This window comes from Chlorocebus sabaeus, chromosome 22 (genome assembly GCF_047675955.1).
Source record: "Chlorocebus sabaeus isolate Y175 chromosome 22, mChlSab1.0.hap1, whole genome shotgun sequence".
NCBI lineage: Eukaryota > Metazoa > Chordata > Mammalia > Primates > Cercopithecidae > Chlorocebus > Chlorocebus sabaeus.
The window spans coordinates 34009981-34033276 of NC_132925.1; the positions used below are offsets into that span (position 1 = coordinate 34009981).

At 42.7% G+C, this 23296-nt stretch overlaps 1 protein-coding gene across 2 annotated transcripts; it reads left to right on the top strand.

Moving 5' to 3' along the window:
* The first annotated feature begins 1075 nt into the window (after positions 1-1075).
* TIGIT (T cell immunoreceptor with Ig and ITIM domains) lies at positions 1076-16339 on the top strand. 2 transcript variants are annotated; one of them, XM_007985756.3, is made up of 4 exons: positions 1076-2011; positions 3436-3765; positions 7486-7592; positions 15949-16339. In XM_007985756.3, exons 1-4 carry the CDS (start codon positions 1750-1752, stop codon positions 16183-16185), a joined length of 936 nt encoding a protein of 311 aa, XP_007983947.1. In that variant the 5' UTR covers positions 1076-1749; the 3' UTR covers positions 16186-16339. The 2 variants fall into 2 exon arrangements, with proteins under 2 accessions (XP_007983947.1, XP_007983948.1); XM_007985757.3 differs by having other exon boundaries at positions 15952-16339.
* Positions 16340-23296: the final 6957 nt, after the last annotated feature.

The window sequence follows — 23296 nt, forward strand, 5'->3', positions numbered from 1 at the left end:
ATGTATTGAACCCCTGCCATGTTCTAGGCACTGTGCTGAACACTTCACCAAACACTAGTTCATTAAATCCTCACAACCCTATGAAAGAGGTACTCTTATTCCTATATGCAGATGGGGAAACTGAGGCTTCAGGAGGTTGAGAAAGTTTTCCAAGGTCACCAAACAGGATGATTTTGGACCCAGTCTGTTAATTATCCCCCTGGAGAGCACCATTGATCAAAATGGACCTGACCATGTTCCTCTTTGGACTGGTTACTTCGCAACAAACAGAAAAATTATTTAGCAATTGTTTAAAACCAATTCTAAGTTTCTTTGGATAGCTCATTTCATAAGACAGGTCTCACCTCTTTGGCTCCCACCCACCCCCACTATGGAAACACAGGTTGTAAATTTTTATAACCCAAATACTAGTGTACGCCACTTTCTGTGCTCTAGTCCCAGTAGCTGCTCTTGGCCCTGCCACTCCTGGCTCCCCGGCCTTAGTGAGTTTGGGAAGCATCCCTCCAGTTCAACCTCAGCACCTTCCCTTGTACACACATTAGGTATTATTGCTCCTTCAGTTGAAGACATGGTAGCTATTGAAAGGCAAGGCATCTCTTGATGTGAGCCTTGAAGGACAGGTTGAATTGGGTAGGCAGAGAGAAGCTGGTAAGGCATATATTGTCTAAGGGTCTGAAGGTGGGGTATAAGGGGTATACAAGTCATAGAGTTGGGAATAGGCAGAACCCAGAGAGGGGAGAAGACTGGCCTGAGATAGAAAACCTTGCAAGGGAGGAGGGCAGGAGCCTGGATGGTGTGAAATGCTAGAGATGCATGGCTGGAATGGAGGGGGCAGGGCACCAGGCTTCAGATGCTTCTGGGTGCAGATGCAGATTTTCAGGATGTACAACATGGAGCATCCCCAAGGTAACTGTGTTGAGAGCCTGCGAGGCAGGTGAACGTGGATCCTCTACCCCCTCTCCTGACTGAGTTCACCAGGGAACAAGCTTTGTAAACTCTTTGAGGGTAGGGGCTGTGATTATTTACTCTCATATCTTCAGAGCCTGGTGTTGAGGTTGGTGCTTTGTAGGCACTCAGGAACTTTCAAATGAATGAAGGGAGGGAGGGAGGAAAGAAGGATGGGTCCCTGGTAGGATCTGATGATGGGATGGGAGCTCCAGGCAAATGTCAACCAATCCCTCTCCTGGGTCAGCCCCCAGGGGCTCACTCTTCTTTGCATTTCCAGCTCTCATGAGGTCAGTGTGCACAGGAAAGCTCACTCCTCTAATCTCCTCTGATCCTACTGCACCAGAGAAACTAAGCCAGAATTCAACGAAGTCTCAGTCTAGATAAACAAGACAAAAGAAATAAGATTTGAGGAGAAGATCTCCTTCAAGGGAAAGTTGCTGTGTTTGTCCAAGACCTTTGTCCCATCCATGTATCATCCCTCAAGTAAATGCTTCTTGTTCACTTGTTCATTAGATTTCAAGTGCAGTCCCTGGCCTATAAGTCCCTACAATTATAAGTTTCTCTTGTCATTGCACATTCTTCATCAGGAGAATGCCGGAGGAGCTCAGCCAACAGTTCCTCATCAGTAGCAGATTCTTCAGAACTTGGGCACTACACAGATGCCCTTGAGCTCTTTGAATACAGGTTGATTTTTAGAAAATACATTAAGACAGAACTTAAAAACAATAGATTGACTAATTATAGTCCAAAGACGAGTGTACCTCTAACCACAGTTTTCATTTATTTTTAAATGTTTCCTTCATGGCCTTTCTTGTGGCTCCCCCTATGCAGTTTGTGTATTTGTTGAAAACTTTATGTGTTTTTAACATGGTTTTTGCCAAACTTGGTTTTTCTGAGACCGTCTTTTCTCATAGGCTTAGTTTTACCGTCCTATCTGTAGTCGGCTACTTTCGGTGGCAGAAGAGGCCACATCTGCTTCCTGTAGGCCCTCTGGGCAGAAGCATGCAGTGGTGTCTCTTCCTGATCTGGGCCCAGGGGCTGAGGCAGGCTCCCCTCGCCTCAGGTAAGGCCTGAAACCCAGGAGAGCAGCGGGGAGGAAAAACAAGGCTAAGCTTGGTGTGGAGACTTGGGTGCTTGTGTAGGGAAAGACTCCAAGAGCATGCCACAGCTGCTTGAGAGAAAGAAATTGCAGCTTTTAGGGTCCTGTGTACTCTCATGTAAGAAAGGACAATCTCTGAGAATGAGGTGCGGTTCTGTTTTTGGTGGCAGATGAAGGACTTTGTAGACTCTCGGGGTTGGGGGAGCCTGAATGGCCAGTACAAGGAGCAGGAGAAGAAGGAGGGCTGGGCAGGAGGCATTGCCAGTTTGCTTTCAGAAGCTCATTCCTGCTCCGGCTTCTTTTCTGTTGCCTTTGAGGAACTTTCCAGGAAAACGTTGTAAGTTCTCTGTGAATTGAAAATGTCTTTTTCACAGATTCCGGAGATTCTACCACTAGAGACCGATTTTTTTGTTAAATTAATTCTTCTATATTAAAAATCGGAGTCAACTATTTCTGAGGGAGGGGAACACAAATATTTAAAAACCGTGGTATAAATTAGTTTTTATGTTGCTTTCTGAACTATCTGAGGATGGAGATGTGCCCTGGGGTGCTGGGGAGAAGTTAATTGCTGAGAGGGTGGTTATGCCTGGGAGAAGCAGGGTTTCCTGCTAAGTTTCCTTTTCTATTGGATTTCTTGGCTTTCCTGAAGGTTTTTTCAGGCACTGCAAATGACAATCAGCCAAACAGCCAGGTTTTATTTCAAAGGATAATGCATCCAGCACAGAACTAGGCTGCAGGAAGAAACATAAAAACAAAACAAAATAAAACAAAAACAGAAGAGGTGGTGTCGGCTGACTAGGGCTTATATTCTAAGTAGGTAGACAAAATAGGCCTATGAAAATAACAAGCTAGCCATGAAGCTACACGGCAGAATATGCTGAGGGGGCAATGGCTAAGTTATGTAGTCATAAGCCAGGCATTTAGTAAGGTGCTAATTGTACAATACAGGCAGTGAATGTGAAAGGAAAAGGGAGATTGAGATGGGCTGGGGTCTTCTAGGAGGTGGGGAGGGAGTTCAGCTTTGACAAGCCTTCCTGTGGGTGGGGCGTAAAGTGGGGCAGAAGTCGGCTCTGGAAGCATAGGGCAGTGGGTGGGGAGGAGATGGACTGGGCTGGGCTGGAGTAGAGATGTGTGGAGAAGGATGAAAAGACTGGAAAGACAACCTGAGGGGGACTGGGAGCCTTCAATAACAGGCATGGAGAGGAGCGTCTGTTGAAATGCAAGAAACAGGAAGTAATTACAGCCTCTATTGGGGAGCAACAGGATGGACTGGAGAAATTATCATTCCAAAAACCAGTTGTGGCCTCAAAGCCCCTAGGAGTTTTTCTAGGAAGGTTGAAGGCCAGCTGCTGACCCAGGTCTCACATGTGCTTTGTCCTCTTCCTTAGGAATGATGACAGGCACAATAGAAACAACGGGGAACATTTCTGCAAAGAAAGGTGGCTCTGTTATCTTACAATGTCACCTCTCCTCCACCATGGCACAAGTGACCCAGGTCAACTGGGAGCAGCAGGACCAGCTTCTGGCCATTTGTAATGCTGACCTGGGGTGGCACATCTCCCCAGCCTTCAAGGATCGAGTGGACCCGGGTCCTGGCCTGGGCCTCACCCTCCAGTCGCTGACCATGAATGATACAGGGGAGTACTTCTGCACCTATCACACCTACCCTGATGGGACTTACACAGGGAGAATCTTCCTGGAGGTCCTAGAAAGCTCAGGTATTCCTGCTGGAGCAAGTTGGCGGATAAACCTCTCCCTCTAGCATAGAAAATGCAATCCCGAATCACTGCACAGCAGGGCTTCTCAATTCGGGATCACATTTGAATCACCTGAGGTGATTTTAAATCCTACTGATGCCGAGGCCCCACCCAGACCAATTCAATCAGAATCCCTAATAGCAGAGCTAAACAGGGGTAGGTTCTAAAAGCATTTCCAGGTGATTCTAACAGACAGCCAATACTGAGAACCACTGTTCCACTGTTCTTACATAAGAAGCACATCTTACCTCTATTTCCTAGGAAGACCAGTTGATGAGGTCATATGCAAAAGTTCTCATTTACTGGTTTAGTATCAATTGTGCAAATTAGAATTAACCCCTAAGTATATAAAGATTAGAGCTGGTTAAAAACAAAGCACAGCCTGTGCTAAGTTTAATTGTACAATAATTTACATTTGTGTGGTACTTCCAAGTTTCCAAAATGCCCTCATATTCATTATCCACCTGCATATTTAAACCAATTCCCAGAGGTTAGAAAAGGATTCTTATCTGAGAGACAGTATAGCACCATGGTTAAAAGCTCAGACTCTGACCCCAGACAGTCTGGGTGCAAATCCTGGCTCTGCTGTTGCCCTCAGACAGGATTTCTTAGCTTCTCTGTGTATCAGTTTTCTCATCTGTGAAAGGAGGATGAATATAAGACCTTATGCGATGCTAATGTCGGATTAAGTTCCCTACTACAAGAAAATGTCCTTAGAACAGTGCCTGGAACATGGTAAGCGCTGTGTACGTGTCAGCTGTTAGTATGATTCCCATTTGACGCAGGTGGAAGCTGGGGCTTGGAGTTTTGCTTAAAGTGGTAAAGCTCATTTTGACACAGATGTTTTTGTTCTGCTAAACTGCATCCTCAGAACTCCTATTTACTGCTATCAGTTATGTTGGAGATTAAGTTATATGATTTGCAAAATATGTGTAAACTGAGAAGATAGAAGGTTACCTTAAAGTTTCCTTTCAAACGTTACTTCTTTTTTTTTTTCTCCCCTAGACGGAGTTTCACTCTTGTTGCCCAGGCTGGAGTGCAATGGCACAATCTCAGCTTGCTGCAACCTCTGCCTCCTGGGTTCAAGTGATTCTCTCCTGCCTCAGCCTCCTGAGTAGCTGGGACTACAGGCATGTGCCATCATGCCCAGCTACTTTTGTGTTTTTAGTAGAGATGGAGTTTCTTCACGTTAGTCGGGCTGGTCTCGAAATCCCCACCTCTGGTGATCTGCCCGCCTCGGCCTCCCAAAGTGTTGCTTCTTAACTGGTTTCACATAGGCCAAACAAAAACAGGTTAAGAGCGGAGGCTCTGGAATTGCACTGTCCAGGGTTGACTATTGCTGTTCACAAAATCTGGGTAAATTATGTACTTTTTTCCTCAGTTTTCTTGTCGATAAAATGTGGCAAATAATTTCATGAGTTGATACAAGTATGGTCTTATAACAGTGCTAGACAGGTAATAAGCTTGACTTAATAAGGGCTAGTTTTTATGCTATTTATTGGTTCATGGTTAGAGGAGGCCTGGGACAATAAGCAGGGCAGGGGACCTGGATTCTGGCAAAGTAACCAAGTGATGGCCTTGACCATTCTGGGCTCTTTACCCCAGTGTTATATGCCAGAGGACCCATCACCAGATGGCAGGACCAGGAACAGGGAGGAAGTTCAGGCAGAAGGCCCCTGTGGAGTGGTGGTCCCAGCAACTGAAGACCACATGGGAGCTATGTCTGGTTGCTAATCTCCAGGCCAGGTCATTCATGGATCCATGGTCCTGACATGCACGCTCCTCCCCAAGGCCACAGTGGCATGGCTATTTCCCAGCATGAACCTGGGGAAATGAACGTGCACATTTCTTCTCTGTGGCTTATGGAGCCCTGTGGAGAGATCAGAAGATGTTCTATTGGACCCCTGTGCAGCCTCCCCACAAAGCCTGTATGTTTCCACTCTTTTGCCATTGCAGACTCCAGGGAACACCATTGGTCACTTGGCTCTTCCCTCTCATTTCCCAAGGGGTCAGTTGCTTACATGGAGTGCTGACTCTCCTTAATTACTTGCATTAGCGCCAACCCTGGCTTCTTTTTGAACCTAATCTCAAACCTTAGTCCAAGTCCCTATCCTAATACTATCTGTAATATTTAAGCTATTCCTAACCTTTATGCTAAAATTGTACTTAACCCCAAACTTAGCCTGGTTAATAGGCAGAAGGTTTAAGTAACCCTTATACAAAATCCGCCCCTCCCCCACCCTGCATGTAGTGATGTCACACTTACTCAGGGCTGCTTCTCTTTCAAAGGCCTTGATGTCTTTGTTCTATGACCATAACTGTGAATGGAGACATTGGTGCTTTTATTTCAAACCAAAAATTCCGAATGAAATTGATATTCCTAATATCCCAAATTCCACTCTTGTCCTAATTGTATCTCGAACTTATCCTTAAACCTAACCAAACTCATTATCATAATCTTCCCTAAACCTCGACATGCTTTTAACTCCATCTATCTTCATCTATCCTCAAGGTGTAAGAGAACCCAGGCCTAACCCTGGCTCCGATCTGGCTCTGTTCCCTAACTGATCATATATCCTTTCCTGGTTTTATGGATAGCCCTCTGCAGCCCCTCTTACCTGCTGCAGTGTGTTCTCTATGACCCCTTTGCTTTCCATCTGCCCTCTTTCCTCCAGTGCTAACTGTATGGCTGTGGCTAACCAGGAGCTGTCCCGGTCCACTGTGACTGAGTCCCTCAAGGCAGGAGGAACATGTTCTGGGGAATTTGAATTCTGCAGGCACCACCCTTCTCTTATTATGGCTTGGATTCCTAAGCCACCTTTTAGCAACCCAAACCCTTAGTTAGAGGGACCAGATGTCAGGCTTCTCTGCCGCACCCTACTCCTTTGAAGACTCCCCTGGATACCTGAGTGCTGCCTGAGCTCCTGGGGCAGCCTGGAAACCCACCTTCAGCACGGCGTGCAGGGGGCTGATGGTGTTCTTTTTCTCACGCTCTTCTGGGAGCAGATCTTATTCATCTCTTCAGAACTCCCCTCCTGCATCTTCTTGCTTCCACTTACATGTTATCTCTTAATGAAATTCACTAGTTCTTGATTTCACTTATGCCACAAATATTTACTGAGTGTTCACTATGTGTCAGATGCTGAGAAAACAGCAAAGGATAAGACTCCAGAGCCTCATGTCATCCAGGGTTTCAAGCCTAGCTGGAAATAAGTGTAGCTGTAAATAAGTGTTATAGGCTTAAGGGAAAAGGTTACATGCTTTTTTTCATTTTTGTAATTTAATGTTAACTTTAATTTTGAATTAAATATTTTTATTGATAGGATTTCATATTCAAAGTTCAATAAAAGAAAATATTCATTTTCTGAGTTTTTTTCTGGAACTACTATTTGTTTCATTTCATGATTACCAAAAATGATTTTGTCAAATAGAGGAAAGGAGTGTTAAAATGACCTGCTCTGGTGTCAAATATACAAGGTACACCACTGCTCAAAAGATCAGTCATTGATTTCATGATGGGCCAGATGGATACTCTGCTGTTGGGCTTAAAGGCTCTAGTCCCATGGTTACACAAAGGGCCTGGTCAAAACTTACCTCTCTGCCGTGAAGCTCAGGCTGCCCTGGGGAAATCAGCTTCACTTCCAGCTTCTGCCACTCATCTCTGTTTTGTCCTCCCTCTAGTGGCTGAGCACAGTGCCAGGTTCCAGATTCCATTGCTTGGAGCCATGGCCATGATGCTGGTGGTCATCTGCATAGCAGTCATCGTGGTGGTCGTGTTGGCTAGAAAGGTAATGGCTCTGGCTGCACATCTCAGTCATGGGCACCCCTACAGCTGCCACCCTGGTCCTTCAGGTTGTCCTTCCACCCAGAGAGACCCAGATGTGATCTTCCCCAGTGCTCTTTGTGCCTTTTTTTTCCTGGCACTTGTTCTGCCTATTAGTGCAGTTATTTATGCTCTTCCCTTGTCCCTCTTGTAGGGAGGGACCTCCTGGACAGCTGGACCTGTTTCCTACCCATCTTGCTGTCATCTGTAACTCCTGGTTTCTGCTTATCCTTTCAGTCACTGCTCTGAGAGTTTAATTTATCTACTATGATTTTGATGCATTCTGGGCATCTATATATGCTAGAGTTTTCTGCACATTAGCTCTTTTGATGTTTACAACACTCTGGTAGTACTAGGCTACCCAGCATGTCTGTAGAATGAGAAATAAACACTCCAAAAATGTAGGGCTAGGCCAGGAGCTGTGGCTCACACCCGTAATTCCACCCCCTTGGATACTGTGGCGGGAGGATCACTTAACTTCAGGAGTTTAAGGCTGCAGTGAGCTACGACTGCACTCCAGCGTGGGCAACAGAGCAAGACTCCATCTCTAAAAAAAAAAAAAAAAAAAAATTGGTGGTAAAGTGGGCATGGCAAGATCAGCAGGTTGTAAATCCTCTGTTTAGCTTAAGAGTTTATGTGGCTGAGAGTAATGAATGGGGAATTGAAAGATCTAGTTTCTAGTTTTGGCACTGAGTGTATGCTTTTAGAAAGTTACTTAATCTTCCAAGGTCTTCATTTCCTTATATATAAAATGGGGATTTGTCTTAGTCTATTTTCTGCTGCTGTAACAGAATACAATATATTGGGAAATTTATAAAGAAAAAAAGTTTGTTTGGCTCTTGGTTCTGGAGGCTGGGAAGTCCAGGAACATGGTGCATTTGGCAGGGTTCATCCCATGGCAGAAGGCATCATGTGATGAATGAGTGCATATGAGAGAGAGAGAGAAATGAGGCCAAACTCATCCTTTTAATTAGGAACTTATTCCCATGATACCTAACCCACTCCTGAGATAATGGCGTTAATCCCTTCATGAGGGCAGATCCTTCATGGCCTAATCACCTCTTAAAAGCATTACCACTTAATACTATTACAATGGTAATTAAGTTTCCAGCACATGGACTTTTGGGGGACACATTGAAACCATAGCCGTATTATAATTCGGCTTGCTCTATATCATAGAATTGTGATGAATAAGTGGCATATTTCATGTAAAATCTTTATAAAAAATGAAGAATTATATCAGTGAAATTTGTGTCATCAGCTGCCAGTATTGATTGGGAGGAGTGAAAGAATTTCCACTCCTTGTTTTGTCTGATCTCTTGGGTCATTTAAGTCAGCTCAGCCCAGGTCACCTTAATTCAAGTCACCACATAAATATTTTGGGAAACACAAGTTTGTAATTTCTACCTTTACCCTAGACCCACCTCCTGAGATCCTAACCCACTTTTCCTTCAATTCTAATTCCATTCAATAACAACTCAATTCTGCAGCCCGGTTGAACTGCAGTGGCTGAGATATATGGCTGGTGCTATTGGGAAGGTCAATGATCTATAATATTTTCATTTATGTGTAGGCTATCACAGTAGACATAATGAGGAAATGAACCCTCTAGGGGAAGGTGAGGACAAGAGAAATGATTAAATAGGGGGAGGAGGTGAAGAAGATGAAAGTTGATCTCTTAGCTGGGAATGGAGCTGCTATGGTGGTTGGTGAACAGGTTCTCTGCTGTTAGCAGTGTCCTGATAGTCTGGAATAAAAGAATCAAAGGCCCTTTAGAAGGAGCTGAACAACTTTTTCTGTTGAAGATTCAAGACTGGTTAATTTTCATTCTGGGCACCTGGACTAACTTTGGTCATCTGGAGGGTGGAGAAAGAGAAAAAGGTGAAGAGATCTATTAAGTCCTGTTGCCCCCCCTTCTACAGTGTTTGATTTCCCAGCCCTCTCTAACATTTCCACTGCTTGCTGTGTAGTACAGGTCCTCTCTGCATCTTTCCTGTACTTTGGCTATAGTTGCCAGTCTTCTCTCTGTCTCTCCTTGCTCAAAGCATTTTATACTTGCATTATTCAGGGTTCCAGCAGGGAACACGTAGTACTCTCAAACTGGGTTGTTTGAAGACAGTTTAATAATAGAATTTCCAGAAGTCTACTAGGATGTAAGGACACCACGAGGAGGAGTAGCAAGGTGTTGTAACCATTCCTGGTTCTTCAAAGGGGACAAAGGGAGAGGGACTAATTATTGGAGCCTGGAAGAAGAGAGTTATGTAGAGGGGTGTCCTTCAGAAGTGCCGTAGTCTTTGCTGGAGGGTCACAACCAGTCCAAGGTCACCCTTCTGAGAGAACAAAGGGAACTACATACCCTCATCTCGTTCCTCCCTCCATTCCCCTACTGTTGCTCGGCATTGGCTGACCTCAAACTTAGGTTGGAGGACAAGGGGACTCATTGATATAGTACATTTAGTACAGTCTTCATAGGGCACAGAATACGGTGGAGAAGGTTAGAGAGTAGAGCCAAGAGGCAAATGGATGGTATCCATACCAGCAGTGCTCATAGACATGAAAGCTGGACAAAGGATCTTGACTTTCCATGGGATTGGCTGGCTTCAGCCTTCTCTCTTGTAGTCTTGATCTCTTTTGATTATGTATGTAAGCAATACCCTTCTTGGCTGCCCAGCTGTATTTCTCCTGGGCACACCATGCTCTATTAACCATTTTAATATCCCCACAGATCAGGCTTTCTTGGCTCCCATTGCAGTAATTACATCCATTTTGTTTCTTAAGTGCTGCTATCTGTCCTGTACTATTTTGGGATCTCCTCATCCTCATTGCTACTAGGGATCCAGTTCTGTAAAAGCATCTCCTACTTTAGCCCTAGCCTATAAAGGAGAGATACCACCAAACTTCTCAATGATGCTGGAGCTCCCCTAGCACATTCTTTTACAGCTTAGTAAAAGGGACATTCTTTTTCTTTTTCCTTTTCCCCCTTATTGTTGTTATTATCTTAAGGGATGTTCTCTGGATCTTCCCTAGAAGAGCCAACATAATCAGCTATTGGATTTTGGAAATTATTCAGTACAGGGATTGGCAAAGTGTCTCTGTAAAGGGACAGATAGTATATCTTTTTGGGTCTGTAGGTCATATGGTCTCTGTTGCAACAATTCAACTCTGCCATTGTAGTGTGAAAGTGCGATAGATTATACATAAATGAATGAATATGGCTTTGTTTCAACAAACCTTTATTTATAAACACTAAAATGTTAATTTCATATAATTTTATGTGTAATAAAATATTAGTTTTTCATTCTATAAATTTTTATTTTTTAATTTTTTTATTTCAATAGGTTTTTTGGGGAATAAGTCCTTTAGTGGTGATTTCTGAGATTTTGGTACACCCATCACCCGAACAGTGTACACTGTACCCAGTGTGTAGTCCTTTATCCCTCACCCCCCTCCCACTCTTTCTCCTGAGTCCCCGAAGTCCATTAGTCCATTGTATCATTCTTTTTTTTGTTGTTTGTTTGTTTTTGAGACGGAGTCTCGCTCTGTCGCCCAGACTGGAGTGCAGTGGCCGGATCTCAGCTCACTGCAAGCTCTGCCTCCCAGGTTCATGCCATTCTCCTGCCTCAGCCTCCCGAGCAGCTGGGACTACAGGCGCCCACCACCTCACCCGGCTAGTTGTTTTGTATTTTTTAGTAGAGACGGGGTTTCACTGGGTTAGCCAGGATGGTCTCGATCTCCTGACCTCGTGATCCGCCTGCCTTGGCCTCCCGAAGTGCTGGGATTACAGGCTTGAGCCACCACGCCCGGCCATTGTATCATTCTTATGCCTTTGCGTCCTCATAGTTTAGCTCCCACTTATGAGTGAGAACACATGATGTTTGGTTTTTCATTCCTGAGTTACTTCACTTATAGCAGTGGTTTGCAATTCCATCCAGGCTTCTGCAAATGCCATTATTTTGTTCCTTTTATGGCTGAGTAGTATTCCATGGTGTGTGTGTGCGCGCGTGTGTGTGTGTGTGTGTATGAATATATATGTATTGTATATACATATATATTCATACACACACACACACACACACACACGCACACACTACAATTTCTTTATCCACTCATTGATTGATGGGCATTTGGGCTGGTTCCATATTTTTGCAATTGCAAATTGTGCTGCTTTTTGTATAATGACTTCTTTTCCTCTGGGTAGATACCCAGTAGTGGCATTACTGGATTCAATGGTAGTTCTACTTCTAGTTCTTTAAAGAATCTCCACACTGTTTTCCATAGTCGTTGTACTAGTTTACATTCCCACAAGCAGTGTAAAAGTGTTCCCCTTTCACCACATCCATGCCAACATCTGTTATTTTTTTATTTTTTGATTAAGGCCATTCTTACAAGAGTAAGGTGGTATTGCGTTTTGATTTGCGTTTCCCCGATAATTAGTGATGTTGAACATTTTTGCATATGTTTATTGGCCATTTGTATATCCTTTTCTGAGAAATGTCTGTTTATGTCCTTAGCCCACTTTTTGATGGGATTTGTTTTTTTAGCTGATTTGTTTGAGTTCCTTGTAGATTCTGGATATCAGTCCTTTGTTGGATATATAGTTTACAAATATTTTCTCCCACTCTGTGGGCTGTCTGTTTACTCTGCTGATTATTTCTTTTGCTGTGCAGAAGATATTACTTTTAAAAACTTTTTGCTTTAAAAAAACACTTAAAATATAAAAGCCATCTTTGTTCAAGGGCCGTACAAAAACCAGCAGTGGGCCATATTTGACCCACAAAACTGAGTTTGCCAGTTTCTGATTTAGTAGGTTTATTCTAGCATTCTTGCTTCTCTGAGCCTTTTGTTTCCCTTTTCCATAGTTTGCCAAAGCAGTGTTGTCATCTTTATTGACGGCAGTATGTCAGTATCATCTCCTGGGCCCTTGTGAGGGTGTTAAATATTGACTGTTCCAACACTGACACCTTATCCCTCATCCAGTCTTACGTTCTACCTTACACCACAATCCATCACCTTCAGAATTCATGCCTAGGCATCTTCTCCCAGTCCGTGCCAGTATATGTTAGCCAGGTCCTTTAGTATATAACCTTTCTCTTCTCTTAGCAGACCCAGCACTTCCTCCTTTACCGTGGGCTGAGATTTTACCCCAATTACAGGTCTGATGGCCAGTAGGGGAGGCAGAGGCAGGGCCCAGCAGGGATTTTCTTCCATCAAGGGGAAGTGGGCCACTTCTGCAGCCCAGATAGTACAAGAGAAGCAGGTGGTTCATGGCTCTCGAATGCATCTTTCCAGAGATCCTCATTCCAAGTTTCAGGAGACTTCCCTCTACTATCAAGATGCTAGCTTTGGCACAGAAAATTTACCTAGGCTTAGAATCCAGCTGTCTTTAAAGTCCTATCCTTCTTACCATTAGCTTACGGACCTGGTCTTAGCTGTAGAGAGATGAGTGTCTCTTAAATGCTGCCAAGGAGGAGCTTTAACTCTCACACTTTAAGTTGCTGATAGGTCTGAGGCTGTCATTTTCTTACTTCAGTCCATCAGTGCAATTTAGTAAAAGTCAATTTTGAGTCCTAATAGTAACTATTTACCCTATACTATTTACCCAATTTCAGAGTTGTAACAGTAACTATTTACCCTATGCATCTCAAATATTAGAGTCATTGTACTAGCTCATAGTTCCCATCCATCTGTGTCCCTCTCATTTCACCACCAGTCATGGGATTTGTGTTGCCATCTAGCAGGTGAGTGATCCCATTCCGCAATCCTGTTCTTACAGGCTGCCTTCTAGGACTGTTCCCAGCAGCAACTGTTTTAGATCAGGTCCCTGGAAATAGAGCCTGACATGCAAATTCTGGCGAGAGTGACTTATTGGGACAGCTCTCAGATGAAAAGAAGTGAAGGAAGCAGTATAGGGAGGGCTAAGGGAAGAAAGCTCAGCATGGATATGGTCTCAGCTGGAGACTTGGCTGAAGTAAGAATTGTACACAGAGTTGGTTGAACTTTTAGGCAGAGAGCTGGCCTTTTGGAAATCCACCTAGGTCAGTCATTACCTCTGGCTGCTCACCAGGGAGGGCCCAAGAACAATTCTGTAGAGAAGGGGCTGCTGTGAGCTCACAGCCTACGGTACCGGCATCTGGAAAATGGGAGTGCCGGTCAGGTAAAGAGATCTGAGCAGGAACTGTACAATAGTTATGGGTCTCCGGAGGGGCAGAACCAATAGGAGAGATGGATGGATGGATGGATAGATTAGATAGATAGATAGATAGATAGATAGATAGATAGATAGATAGATAGATAGATGAGGAGGGATTTTTTAGGGGAATTTGTTCGTGTGATTGTAAAGGCTGAGAAGTCTCACCACAGGCTGTCTGCAAGCTGGAGACCTTGGGATGCTGGTAGCATGGCTCAGTTCAAGTCCAACAGCCTCAGAACCACCAAGGCTATTGGTGTAATTCTCAGTCCACGGCTAAAGACCTGAAAACACAGGGTCGGGGGCACTGTTTTAAGTCCTGGAGTCTGAAAGCCAGGCAGGCTGGTGTCCTGATGTCCAAGGACAGGAGGAGAAGAGTGTGTCCCAACTCCAAAGAGAGAAAGACCACTTTTGCCTCTCTTCTGTTTTGGGAGAGACAGGCCCCCAGGTGACTGGATAGTGCCTGGCTACATTTAGGGTGGCTCTTACCCACGCACTTCACTCAGACTGACATGCCAATCTCCTTTGGAAACACCCTCACAGACACACCCCAAATGGGCTTTACTAGCTCTCTCAGGTCCCTTACTCTGGTTAAGCTGATACCTCAAATTACCTATGACAGGCACAACAGCATTTGCTGCAGACCTTGAGAGCCCATAGACTGTGTTATTTAGGAGCATGGTCTTTGGAATCAGGCGGTCCTAGTTTTGAGTCCTGACTCAACCACTTGAGTAGCTATACTACATAACTTTGATGAAGCTCAGTTTTCTCATCTGTAAAATGCTGGTAATTATGGCATTACCTTCATAAGGTCATGAGAAAACTTCAGTCAAATAATAATTAATGTAAGGCACTTAGCATCTTTCCTAGCCTGTAAGCTGGAAAGTGAGTGGGGCCATCAGAAGGGATGTTTTTGGGATCATCACAAGGGATGTTTTGGGGATCGTCACAGTTTCTTATGTGGTGTGTAGTGGAATTATGGATTTTCTTCTCGGAAGAATGTCCCTTTAGGCAAAATTTTCTATCCAATTTACAAATCTCCTGAAATCCAGCTGTGCATCTCAGGTTAAGCACCCTCCTATACACAGTGGGAGCCATTGAAGAGTTTTAGGCAGAAATACAGACTGACCCAACTGTTGGTTTTGCAAATCACTCCGCTGGTGACCATGCGGAGTTGGACTAGAAGTAAGAGGGAGTCCAGAGACAGTGAGGATGAAGTCCAGGTGAGAGAGAAGACATGGATATAGAGATGGAAAAGAGGGAGTAGATTTCAGAACTGCCTGGGATTAAAATTGGATGAAGTTTTATAGATAAATCGAGTTGAACATTAGCCTCCATATTTCTGATCAGCTGGTGCCATAAACCAGGGCAGTGAATATAGGAGCAGGAGTGGTTTGTTGGGGCAGGAATGTGATGGTTTCTTTTGAGACAAGTTGAGTCTGAGCTTGCTGTGGGTCATCAGGTGATGATGCCCAGTGAGCAGGTGGACACCTGCGTCTGGAGCTCAGGGCAGAAGCCTGGGCCAGTTTAGATAGAGATTTGGGCATCTTCAGAGGACAGATGGTGGTTGTAGATATAAGAAAGTAGATGCTCATGAAATAACTCAGAGAGCATGTTTAGTGTGAGATAAAGCAGAGAGCAAAACCCTGGGGGAACCCCATGGTTTGGGGAGCTGATGTGCAAAGAGAAAAGGGGCAGGCCTGGCTGAAGACGAAGGTGGGGGTTTAAAGGAGGAGAAGAGAATCAGGAGAGAGTGATGCCATAGGAGCCAGAGAAATAGAGCATTTCAGAAAGGAAGAGGTCAACAGAATCAAGTGCAGTAAAGAGCAAAAGAAAATAGAGAACGGAAAGCTGCTTCACTAAGCTTAGTGAACAGGAAGTAACAAGGTATGTGGCACGTGGTATATGTAGTAAGTGCAGTTTCCGTGGACTGGTTAGCATTGAAATCTAGCTGTAATGCGGTTGAGAAATTAAGGGTTAAGGAACTGGCGTTGGTAAGAACACAAGTTTGCCAGTGTGCATGTGTGTAAGAAAGGATTAGAGAGATCACATTAACTCTCAATATATGTCATACTGGGGAGTAACTTTTGAATAACATCGCCACGTACTCACTTTGTAGTTTGTTTGCTTTTAGAAGAAATCCCTCAGAATCCACTCTGTGGAAAGTGGCCTCAGGAGAAAATCAACTGGACAGGAAGAACGGATTCCCAGTGCTCCCTCACCCCCAGGAAGCTGTGTCCAGGCAGAAGCTGCACCTGCTGGGCTCTGTGGAGAGCAGCAGGGAGATGACTGTGCCGAGCTGCATGACTACTTCAATGTCCTGAGTTACAGAAGCCTGGGGAGCTGCAGCTTCTTCACAGAGACTGGTTAGCAAACAGAGGCATGTTCTGGAAGATACACTTTTGTCTTGACTATTATAGATGTCTTGACTAATATATAAGCAGCTGTATTCGTCATCAGTGTGCGCGCGCATGTGCGCGTGTGTGTGTGTTCAGTTGAGTGAATAAATGTCATCCTCTTCTCTATCTTCATTTCCTTGGCCTTTTTGTTCTATTCCATTATGCATTATGGCAGGCTTAGGGTGAGTAACATGGATCTTGATCATAAATGCAAAATCGAAAAAATATCTTGACCTGATTTTAAATCTGGCAGTTTGAGCAGATCCTATGTCTCTGAGAGACACATTCCTCTTAATGGCATTGGCCAGCATTTTGGGCTACAAGGTTTTGTGGTTGATGATGAGGATGGCATGACTGCAGAGCTATCCTCATCTCATTTTTTTCACTGTCATTTTCAGTAACATTCGCTCATTCAAAGGCATGTCATAAATAAGTCCTGTTATCAGCCTCTATGGGGAGATTTGAGAGTGACTAAATCTTGGCATCTGCCCTCAAGAACCCACAGTTAAATGGGGAGACAACATTGTCATGAAAAGGTATTATAGTAAGGAGAGAAGGAGACATACACAGACCTTCAGGAAAAGATGACAGTTTGGGGTGAGGTAGTTGGCATAGGCTTTTCTGTGCTGAAGTGGCCTGGGAGCACCAAGGGGATGTTGAGGCTGGTCTGGGAGGAGCAGGAGTTTTGTCTAGGGAACTTGTAGGAACTTCTTGGAGCTGAAAGTCCCACAAAGAAGGCGCTGGCACCAAGGGAGTCAGCAAACTTCAGATTTTATTCTCTGGGCGGGTATTTCAAGTTTCCTTTCGCTGTGATGTACTCATCCATTAGACGGCCTGATACAGAGCACGCTAGGCTCTTTCGGCCATGAGTGCTGGGGAAGCCCCAGGAAACGCACATCCCCACACAGGGAGCCAAGTCTTAGCATTTGGGCCTTGATCTACCTTTTCTGCATCAATACACTCTTGAGCCTTTGAAAAAGGAATGTTTCCCACTAAAAAGAAAATGTGGATTTTTAAAATAGAGACTCTTCCTAGAGTAGAAAGGGGGGCTGGGGTGATAGAGGGTTTAAAAAATAAATACCCTCAAACTAACTTCTTCGAACCCTTTTATTCACACCCTGATGTCTTTGTGCTGGGGTTGGGGTAACTGAACTGCTTATTTCTGTTTAACTGCATTCAGGCTGGATCTTAGAAGACTTTTATCCTTCCACCATCTCTCTCAGAGGAATGAGCAAGGAGGTTGGATTTACTGGTGACCGCTTTTCTTTCATGAGCCCAGGAACTGAAAGAGAATGTGAAGCAAGGCTGTGTTTTGCCCATGGTTAAAAATAAAGCATTGCCCTGCTTCCTAAGACTTAGACTGGGGTTGACAATTGTCTTAGCAACAAGACAATTCAACTCCTATTTCTCCTTGGATTTTTATTATTATTATTTTTTCACTTTTCTACCAAATGGGTTACGTAGTTAGGAAGAATGAACTGAAATCTATCCAGAGCTCCAAGTCCTTTGGAAGAAAGATAGATGAATGTAAAAATGTTGTTTGTTTGCTGTGGCAGTTTACAGCATTTTTCTTGTAAAATTAGTGCAAATCTGTTGGAAATAGAACACAATTCACAAATTTGAAGTGAACTAAAATGTAATCACGAAAAGGGAGTAGTGTTTTGATTTGGAGGAGGTGTATATTCGGCAGAGGTTGGACTGAGAGTTAGGTGTTATTTAACATAATTATGGTAATTGGGAAACATTTATAAATACCATTAGGATGGTGATAAAATACAAAAGGGCCTATAGATGTTAGAAATGGGTCAGGTTACTAAAATGGGATTCAATTTGAAAAAAAATTTTTTTAAATAGAACTCACTGAACTAGACTCTCCTCTGAGGCCCAGAGAAGACCATCTCATAGCTGGATTCCTGGAGACATGCGCTATCCACACGTAGCCACTTTCCACGTGTGGCCATCAACCACTTAAGATGGGGTTAGTTTAAATCAAGATGTGCTATTATAATTGGTATAAGTATAAAATCACACTAGATTTTGTAGATTTAATATGAATAATAAGAATACCATTTCAGTAATTTTGGTATATTGTGTGTCAAAATGATAATATTTGAATGTATCAGGTGAAATAAAATATTAACATTAATTTCATGTTTCTTTTTATCTTTTTAATGTGGCTACTGGAGAGTCTAAAATTGCATATGTGGCTCTCACATTTCTATGGGACTGTGCTGCTCTAGTAGCTAAACCCAAGCCAAGCTGATACCCAGGGAGGGTGTCTATCTATGTCTCTATTGGTCTCCATTTCTTTTTCTTTCATTCAAAATAGTGTTTGAGGAAGATTTTCCTGCTTATGATGTCTTTTGGGAAATATGTAGGGAAGCATCACAGAGAAGAATGAGGAAGGGGAACACTCAGTGCTGACAGGAAGCGATGCCAGGCTTTTCCGGGTCCCCTCGTGGATTCCCTAACAGGAGGAGCGAATAGACAAATCTATGAATGAGCATTCAAGGAGGAATACATTACTGATTCCCTGACCACATTCTGAGCCTGGGCATACAAGTCTGATCCGTAATCCTGAGAATTATACTAAAAAAATGTGAGAAACTTTGAGTCATGGAGCTTTGAGACAGATGGTCTTCACGAGTGAACTCACTATGCAATTTTATTTCATTTCATGACTTTTCCCTTCTCACCCCTGTGAGCCCTGGAAGTGAGTCGTCATACACTCAGGTTCATTCAGATTCCATCAGTGCTGAGCTGGACAGGCAGGAAGGCTGGGTGTGCTGTCCGCCAATGACAGCATTCTGGTGGGCACACCATACCCCACAGAGAGGGGGCAATGGGCAGTGTGGTTGTGGCTGTTATTTGTGGGGTGTGAGTTTTGTTTAGTCTTTTGATTCTTTAAGGTGCTGCTTCATGGCTGTAACTGGTAGTTTCCCACATCTACTCCAAGTCACACCTGTCAAGAGGTACAGGGGAGCGTTTTGTGTGAAAAGAACCTGAGCTTTCTGGAAGTCACAACGGTATACTCAATGTTTGAGATAATTTAAATAAGGTAGTATAGGAAAATGCTATCCAATAGAACTTTCTGCAATTATGGAAATGCTCTCTGTCTGTCCCATCCAGTGTGGTAGCCACTAGCTGCATGTGGCTGTTGGGCACTTGAAATTTGGCTAATGTGACAAAGAAACTGAATTTTAAATTGTATTTTAATTAACAAATTTAAATGTAAATAGCAACATGTGACTGGTAGCTAGTATATTGGACATCACAATTCTAGTAACTGCCTTGCATATAGAGAAAACCCAGAGAGCTGTGTTTACAGGACATTGGATGGCTCTCCAGTTGTTATGCATTTGAAATGGCTACCACCAGGAAGAAACTTGAAGGTTCTCCTCTATTCTCCTGTATCCATCCTCTGATCAAGACAAACCATGAGGTCAAAGCAGGCTATACATTTATTTATTTCAGGTTTTTTCCCATAAAAAAAATCAGAAGTGGCCGGGCGCAGTGGCTCACGCCTGTAATCCTAGCACTTTGGGAGGCCGAGGCGGGCAGATCACGAGGTCAGGAGATCGAGACCATCCCGGCTAACACAGTGAAACCCGTCTCTACTAAGAACACAAAAAATTAGCCGGGCGCGGTGGCGGGCACCTGTAGTCCCAGCTACTTGGGAGGCTGAGGCAGGAGAATGGCGTGAACCCGGGAGGCAGAGCTTGCAGTGAGCCGAGATTGCACCACTGCACTGCACTGCAGTCTGGGTGACAGAGACTCCGTCTCAAAAAAAACCCACAAAACTCGGAGGTAGCTAAGTGGCCCTAAGTGGCCCAGTTCACTTAAATAGGGCCAAAACTGTCAAGAAGTTTACAACTCATAGGGATTATGTAGAAATAGACTTTCATCACAGGACTTACCTTGGACTATATTCATTCTGACTTCGTGTAGGCTGTGAAGAGCACCTTCTCTGGGACTAAAACTCTGATGGACTTCACAGAGATTTAAAAAAAAAAAAATGTAATTATAGAGTGTAGTGGACTGGGAATTGAGAAACTTGGTCCAAGTGCTGAGCTCTGCAATTAGTTTCATGACTTTGGATAAGCCACTTAACCTAGCAAAGACTCACAAATATTTCCTCATTTGTAAAATGGTAACATACTATCTTTCTGAGATTCTTAAGAAGATGAGGCAGGAATGTGGCTGACTGCTTTGTGAGCTGCAAGATGCTGGGTTAATATTATTGTATTCTGCCCCAGGAGCATGTGCACCAGGCAGTGCTAATGATGCCACAGAAGTTTTCATGGAGGCAACAAAACTGGCTGGGAGCAACCGAGGTATCTGAAATTATCTATCAATGTTCTTAAAAACTGAGATACGAGGAAAGCTAAGAGTAGCTGATACAGCCTTGGGGTCCACAAGTTCTCTGTAAGCATTTAAACATTGTGTGTTTTAAGTGAAATGATAATCTTTAAAGAAGTCAAATATATCTGGATATTGATAGCCTTCTTAGAGTGTTGTCATTGGTTTTAGCCTCTATGTTTGTGTTTATAATCAAGTTTATTTAAAGGCACAGAAGCTTAATTTATAAATGATTCATTTACTCCCAGATGGGCGGAGCAGTGGAAGACTTTGCAGTAGTTGAACTAATAGGAAAGTGAAGTGATAATTATCTTTACTTTGCACACTGTAGTGCAGGCATGTTGTATTCAGAAGGATGTGTGCAGTACACTTAACTCTGTGAGCCACGACTTAGATTCAGCAAAGTATCATCCTATGCACTCATTGTTATTGTAGACATTATTTATAGTTTTACTTGTATTTAATTAGTAACTTTTAGTTTTATAATTCTACAAGGGGTATAAGCATAGTGAGTTCACCTGTCATTGTGTTTGAGCCTATTTAAGAATGTCTATAATAAAATAATTTTGCATATTTTAAATTTATTACTAGGTATGAAGAATACTCACAGACTCTCTCCCATTGAAGAGGTCTGTGAAAGTATTTTTTTCCTTCATATCGGCATATACATTACTCAAGTTTGAAAATACTGGTATGGTATAAATATCATTGGATTTCAGAAAACCTGACCTCAGGCACTAGTTTATTGTTTTTTATTGGAAAAACACATATTTCTGAACCTCTGTTTTTATAAATTAGTGCAATCATAGCTACATCACAGTATTCACAGTGTAACTGTGAAGATGAAGGATATTAAGGAGAAACTTCGTAAACTGTGAAGTACCATATGAGCAGCATATGTGTCATTTACAATTATTACAGCCTGTATATAAATTGCACCACCATGTTTTTAACAGGTACAGAAGAAAACTCAAGAGTGTATGGATGGTGCAAAGAGACATCCAAGACTTTGGGTGAAGCTGGCTGGCATTGTTAAGATGTTGGTTCACAGAAATCTTATAGGGACAAATTGTGTATCATGAAAATATTTTCTTCCTCTTTATACGTTTAGAATATCAATCAGGTTGACTTAGAAGTTCAGTGATTGAGTTGCAAGAAATATTTAAATTCATAGAGGTAATATTGAAATCTCAGGAATTTATTGACATCCTTTCAGTCTAGAGGTCTCTTGAAGACTCTCCCCATCCAAAGCTCAGACCTGGATATTTTTGTGCTCCTCACACTGGTGGAAATGTCTATCCACACTCAGCTTCTCCAACTCAAAGCTTAGTGTTCCTGTGAGTCCCCGAACTAGACTGCTTATTCTTTGGACCCTTTCTTGACTCACGCTAGCCATTATCAACTTCCTGTTAGTTTAGAAACTCCCTTGGTGTTGAGAGTCTGAATGGCACAATCTAGCTCTTGATTTTATACAAACCTCTCTTCGTGTCTAGTTGTTAGATTTTAAGCCTTCTCATGGCTGAAATAATTTCCTTTTATTCATACATTGCAGTGCTGACTGAAATACAGAAGACATTGTGAATTTAATTTGTGTTGACTTCACCAAGGACAAACAAGATATAAGTTTTCTTCACCATATTAGCAATTTCTGTAAAGAATGATGAGATCAGAGGGCTCTTATGGCCAGGGTCACTATAAGAAATAATCTATAGGTCAAATAGGAGTCCTTTAAGAGTCTCCAAAGTCATTAAAGAGGGGCATGTTTTGTGCCATGAACTTTCCTTTTTTGCATATAGAGCTAAGAAACCCAAGAGTTAAAAAGGAGACTCAGTGATCGATTCATGGATAACAGAGTGGGCAGAAACAAGAATAGGTGGGCATAGTGTTATAATATGGGATTATTTCCACAGCAGGCAGGCAGTGATTTGCATGTGGAAAAGGAAAAAATGTGAATCAATTTGTAGAGCTGTAAGCCTTGTCATTTTTGAGGTTTGAACATGTACAGGATAATACACCAATTTGCTTTATATTTCCTCAAAGTGACTTCAACATCACCAATCCTGTCTGTCGTTCCTCCTTCTTGTATTGAGAGGACTAATATACTCAGAGTATTTCTGGCCTTGTAGGTAGAGTCCTCAGTTTGGATAAATAATCTCAGATTAGACATAGAATACAATGTGCGAAAGAATGTGGAGAACTGCCTAAAACCGAAACTACAATATAAAGAAGACACAATAGGAAACCGAGAGAAGAGTTTTTTTTTTTTTTAATTATTCCTTCATATTCAAACTTCACAAACAGTGTGAACTTGTACAATACCTCGGAAAGTGAAACTTACAAAAAAAGTGCTGGTAACATTTAAAAAAAAAAACAACAAAAACCCCAAAAAACAAACATCATTCTTAGCAACATCAATTACTCTTCCACACAAAACAGAAACCTTGTAAAATTTATTTTCGTATTTTTAAGGCGTAATACTTCCGTATAAAGTATATGCAAGAGATAAAACTTCACAGTATTCCAAAATGTCACAATAATAATAATAATATAATAGTATAATGAAGCGCTACAGTTAATTTTTCTTTTTTTGAATGTTTTTTTCCTGTTTAAATAACAAATACAAGTCACAGGTAAATATACGTGAGAAAAATACGAGGCTAATATTAAATGGCAGGTAAGGATACTGTCACTGTAAGAAAAAACTGGCAGGATGTGTGTATTTAG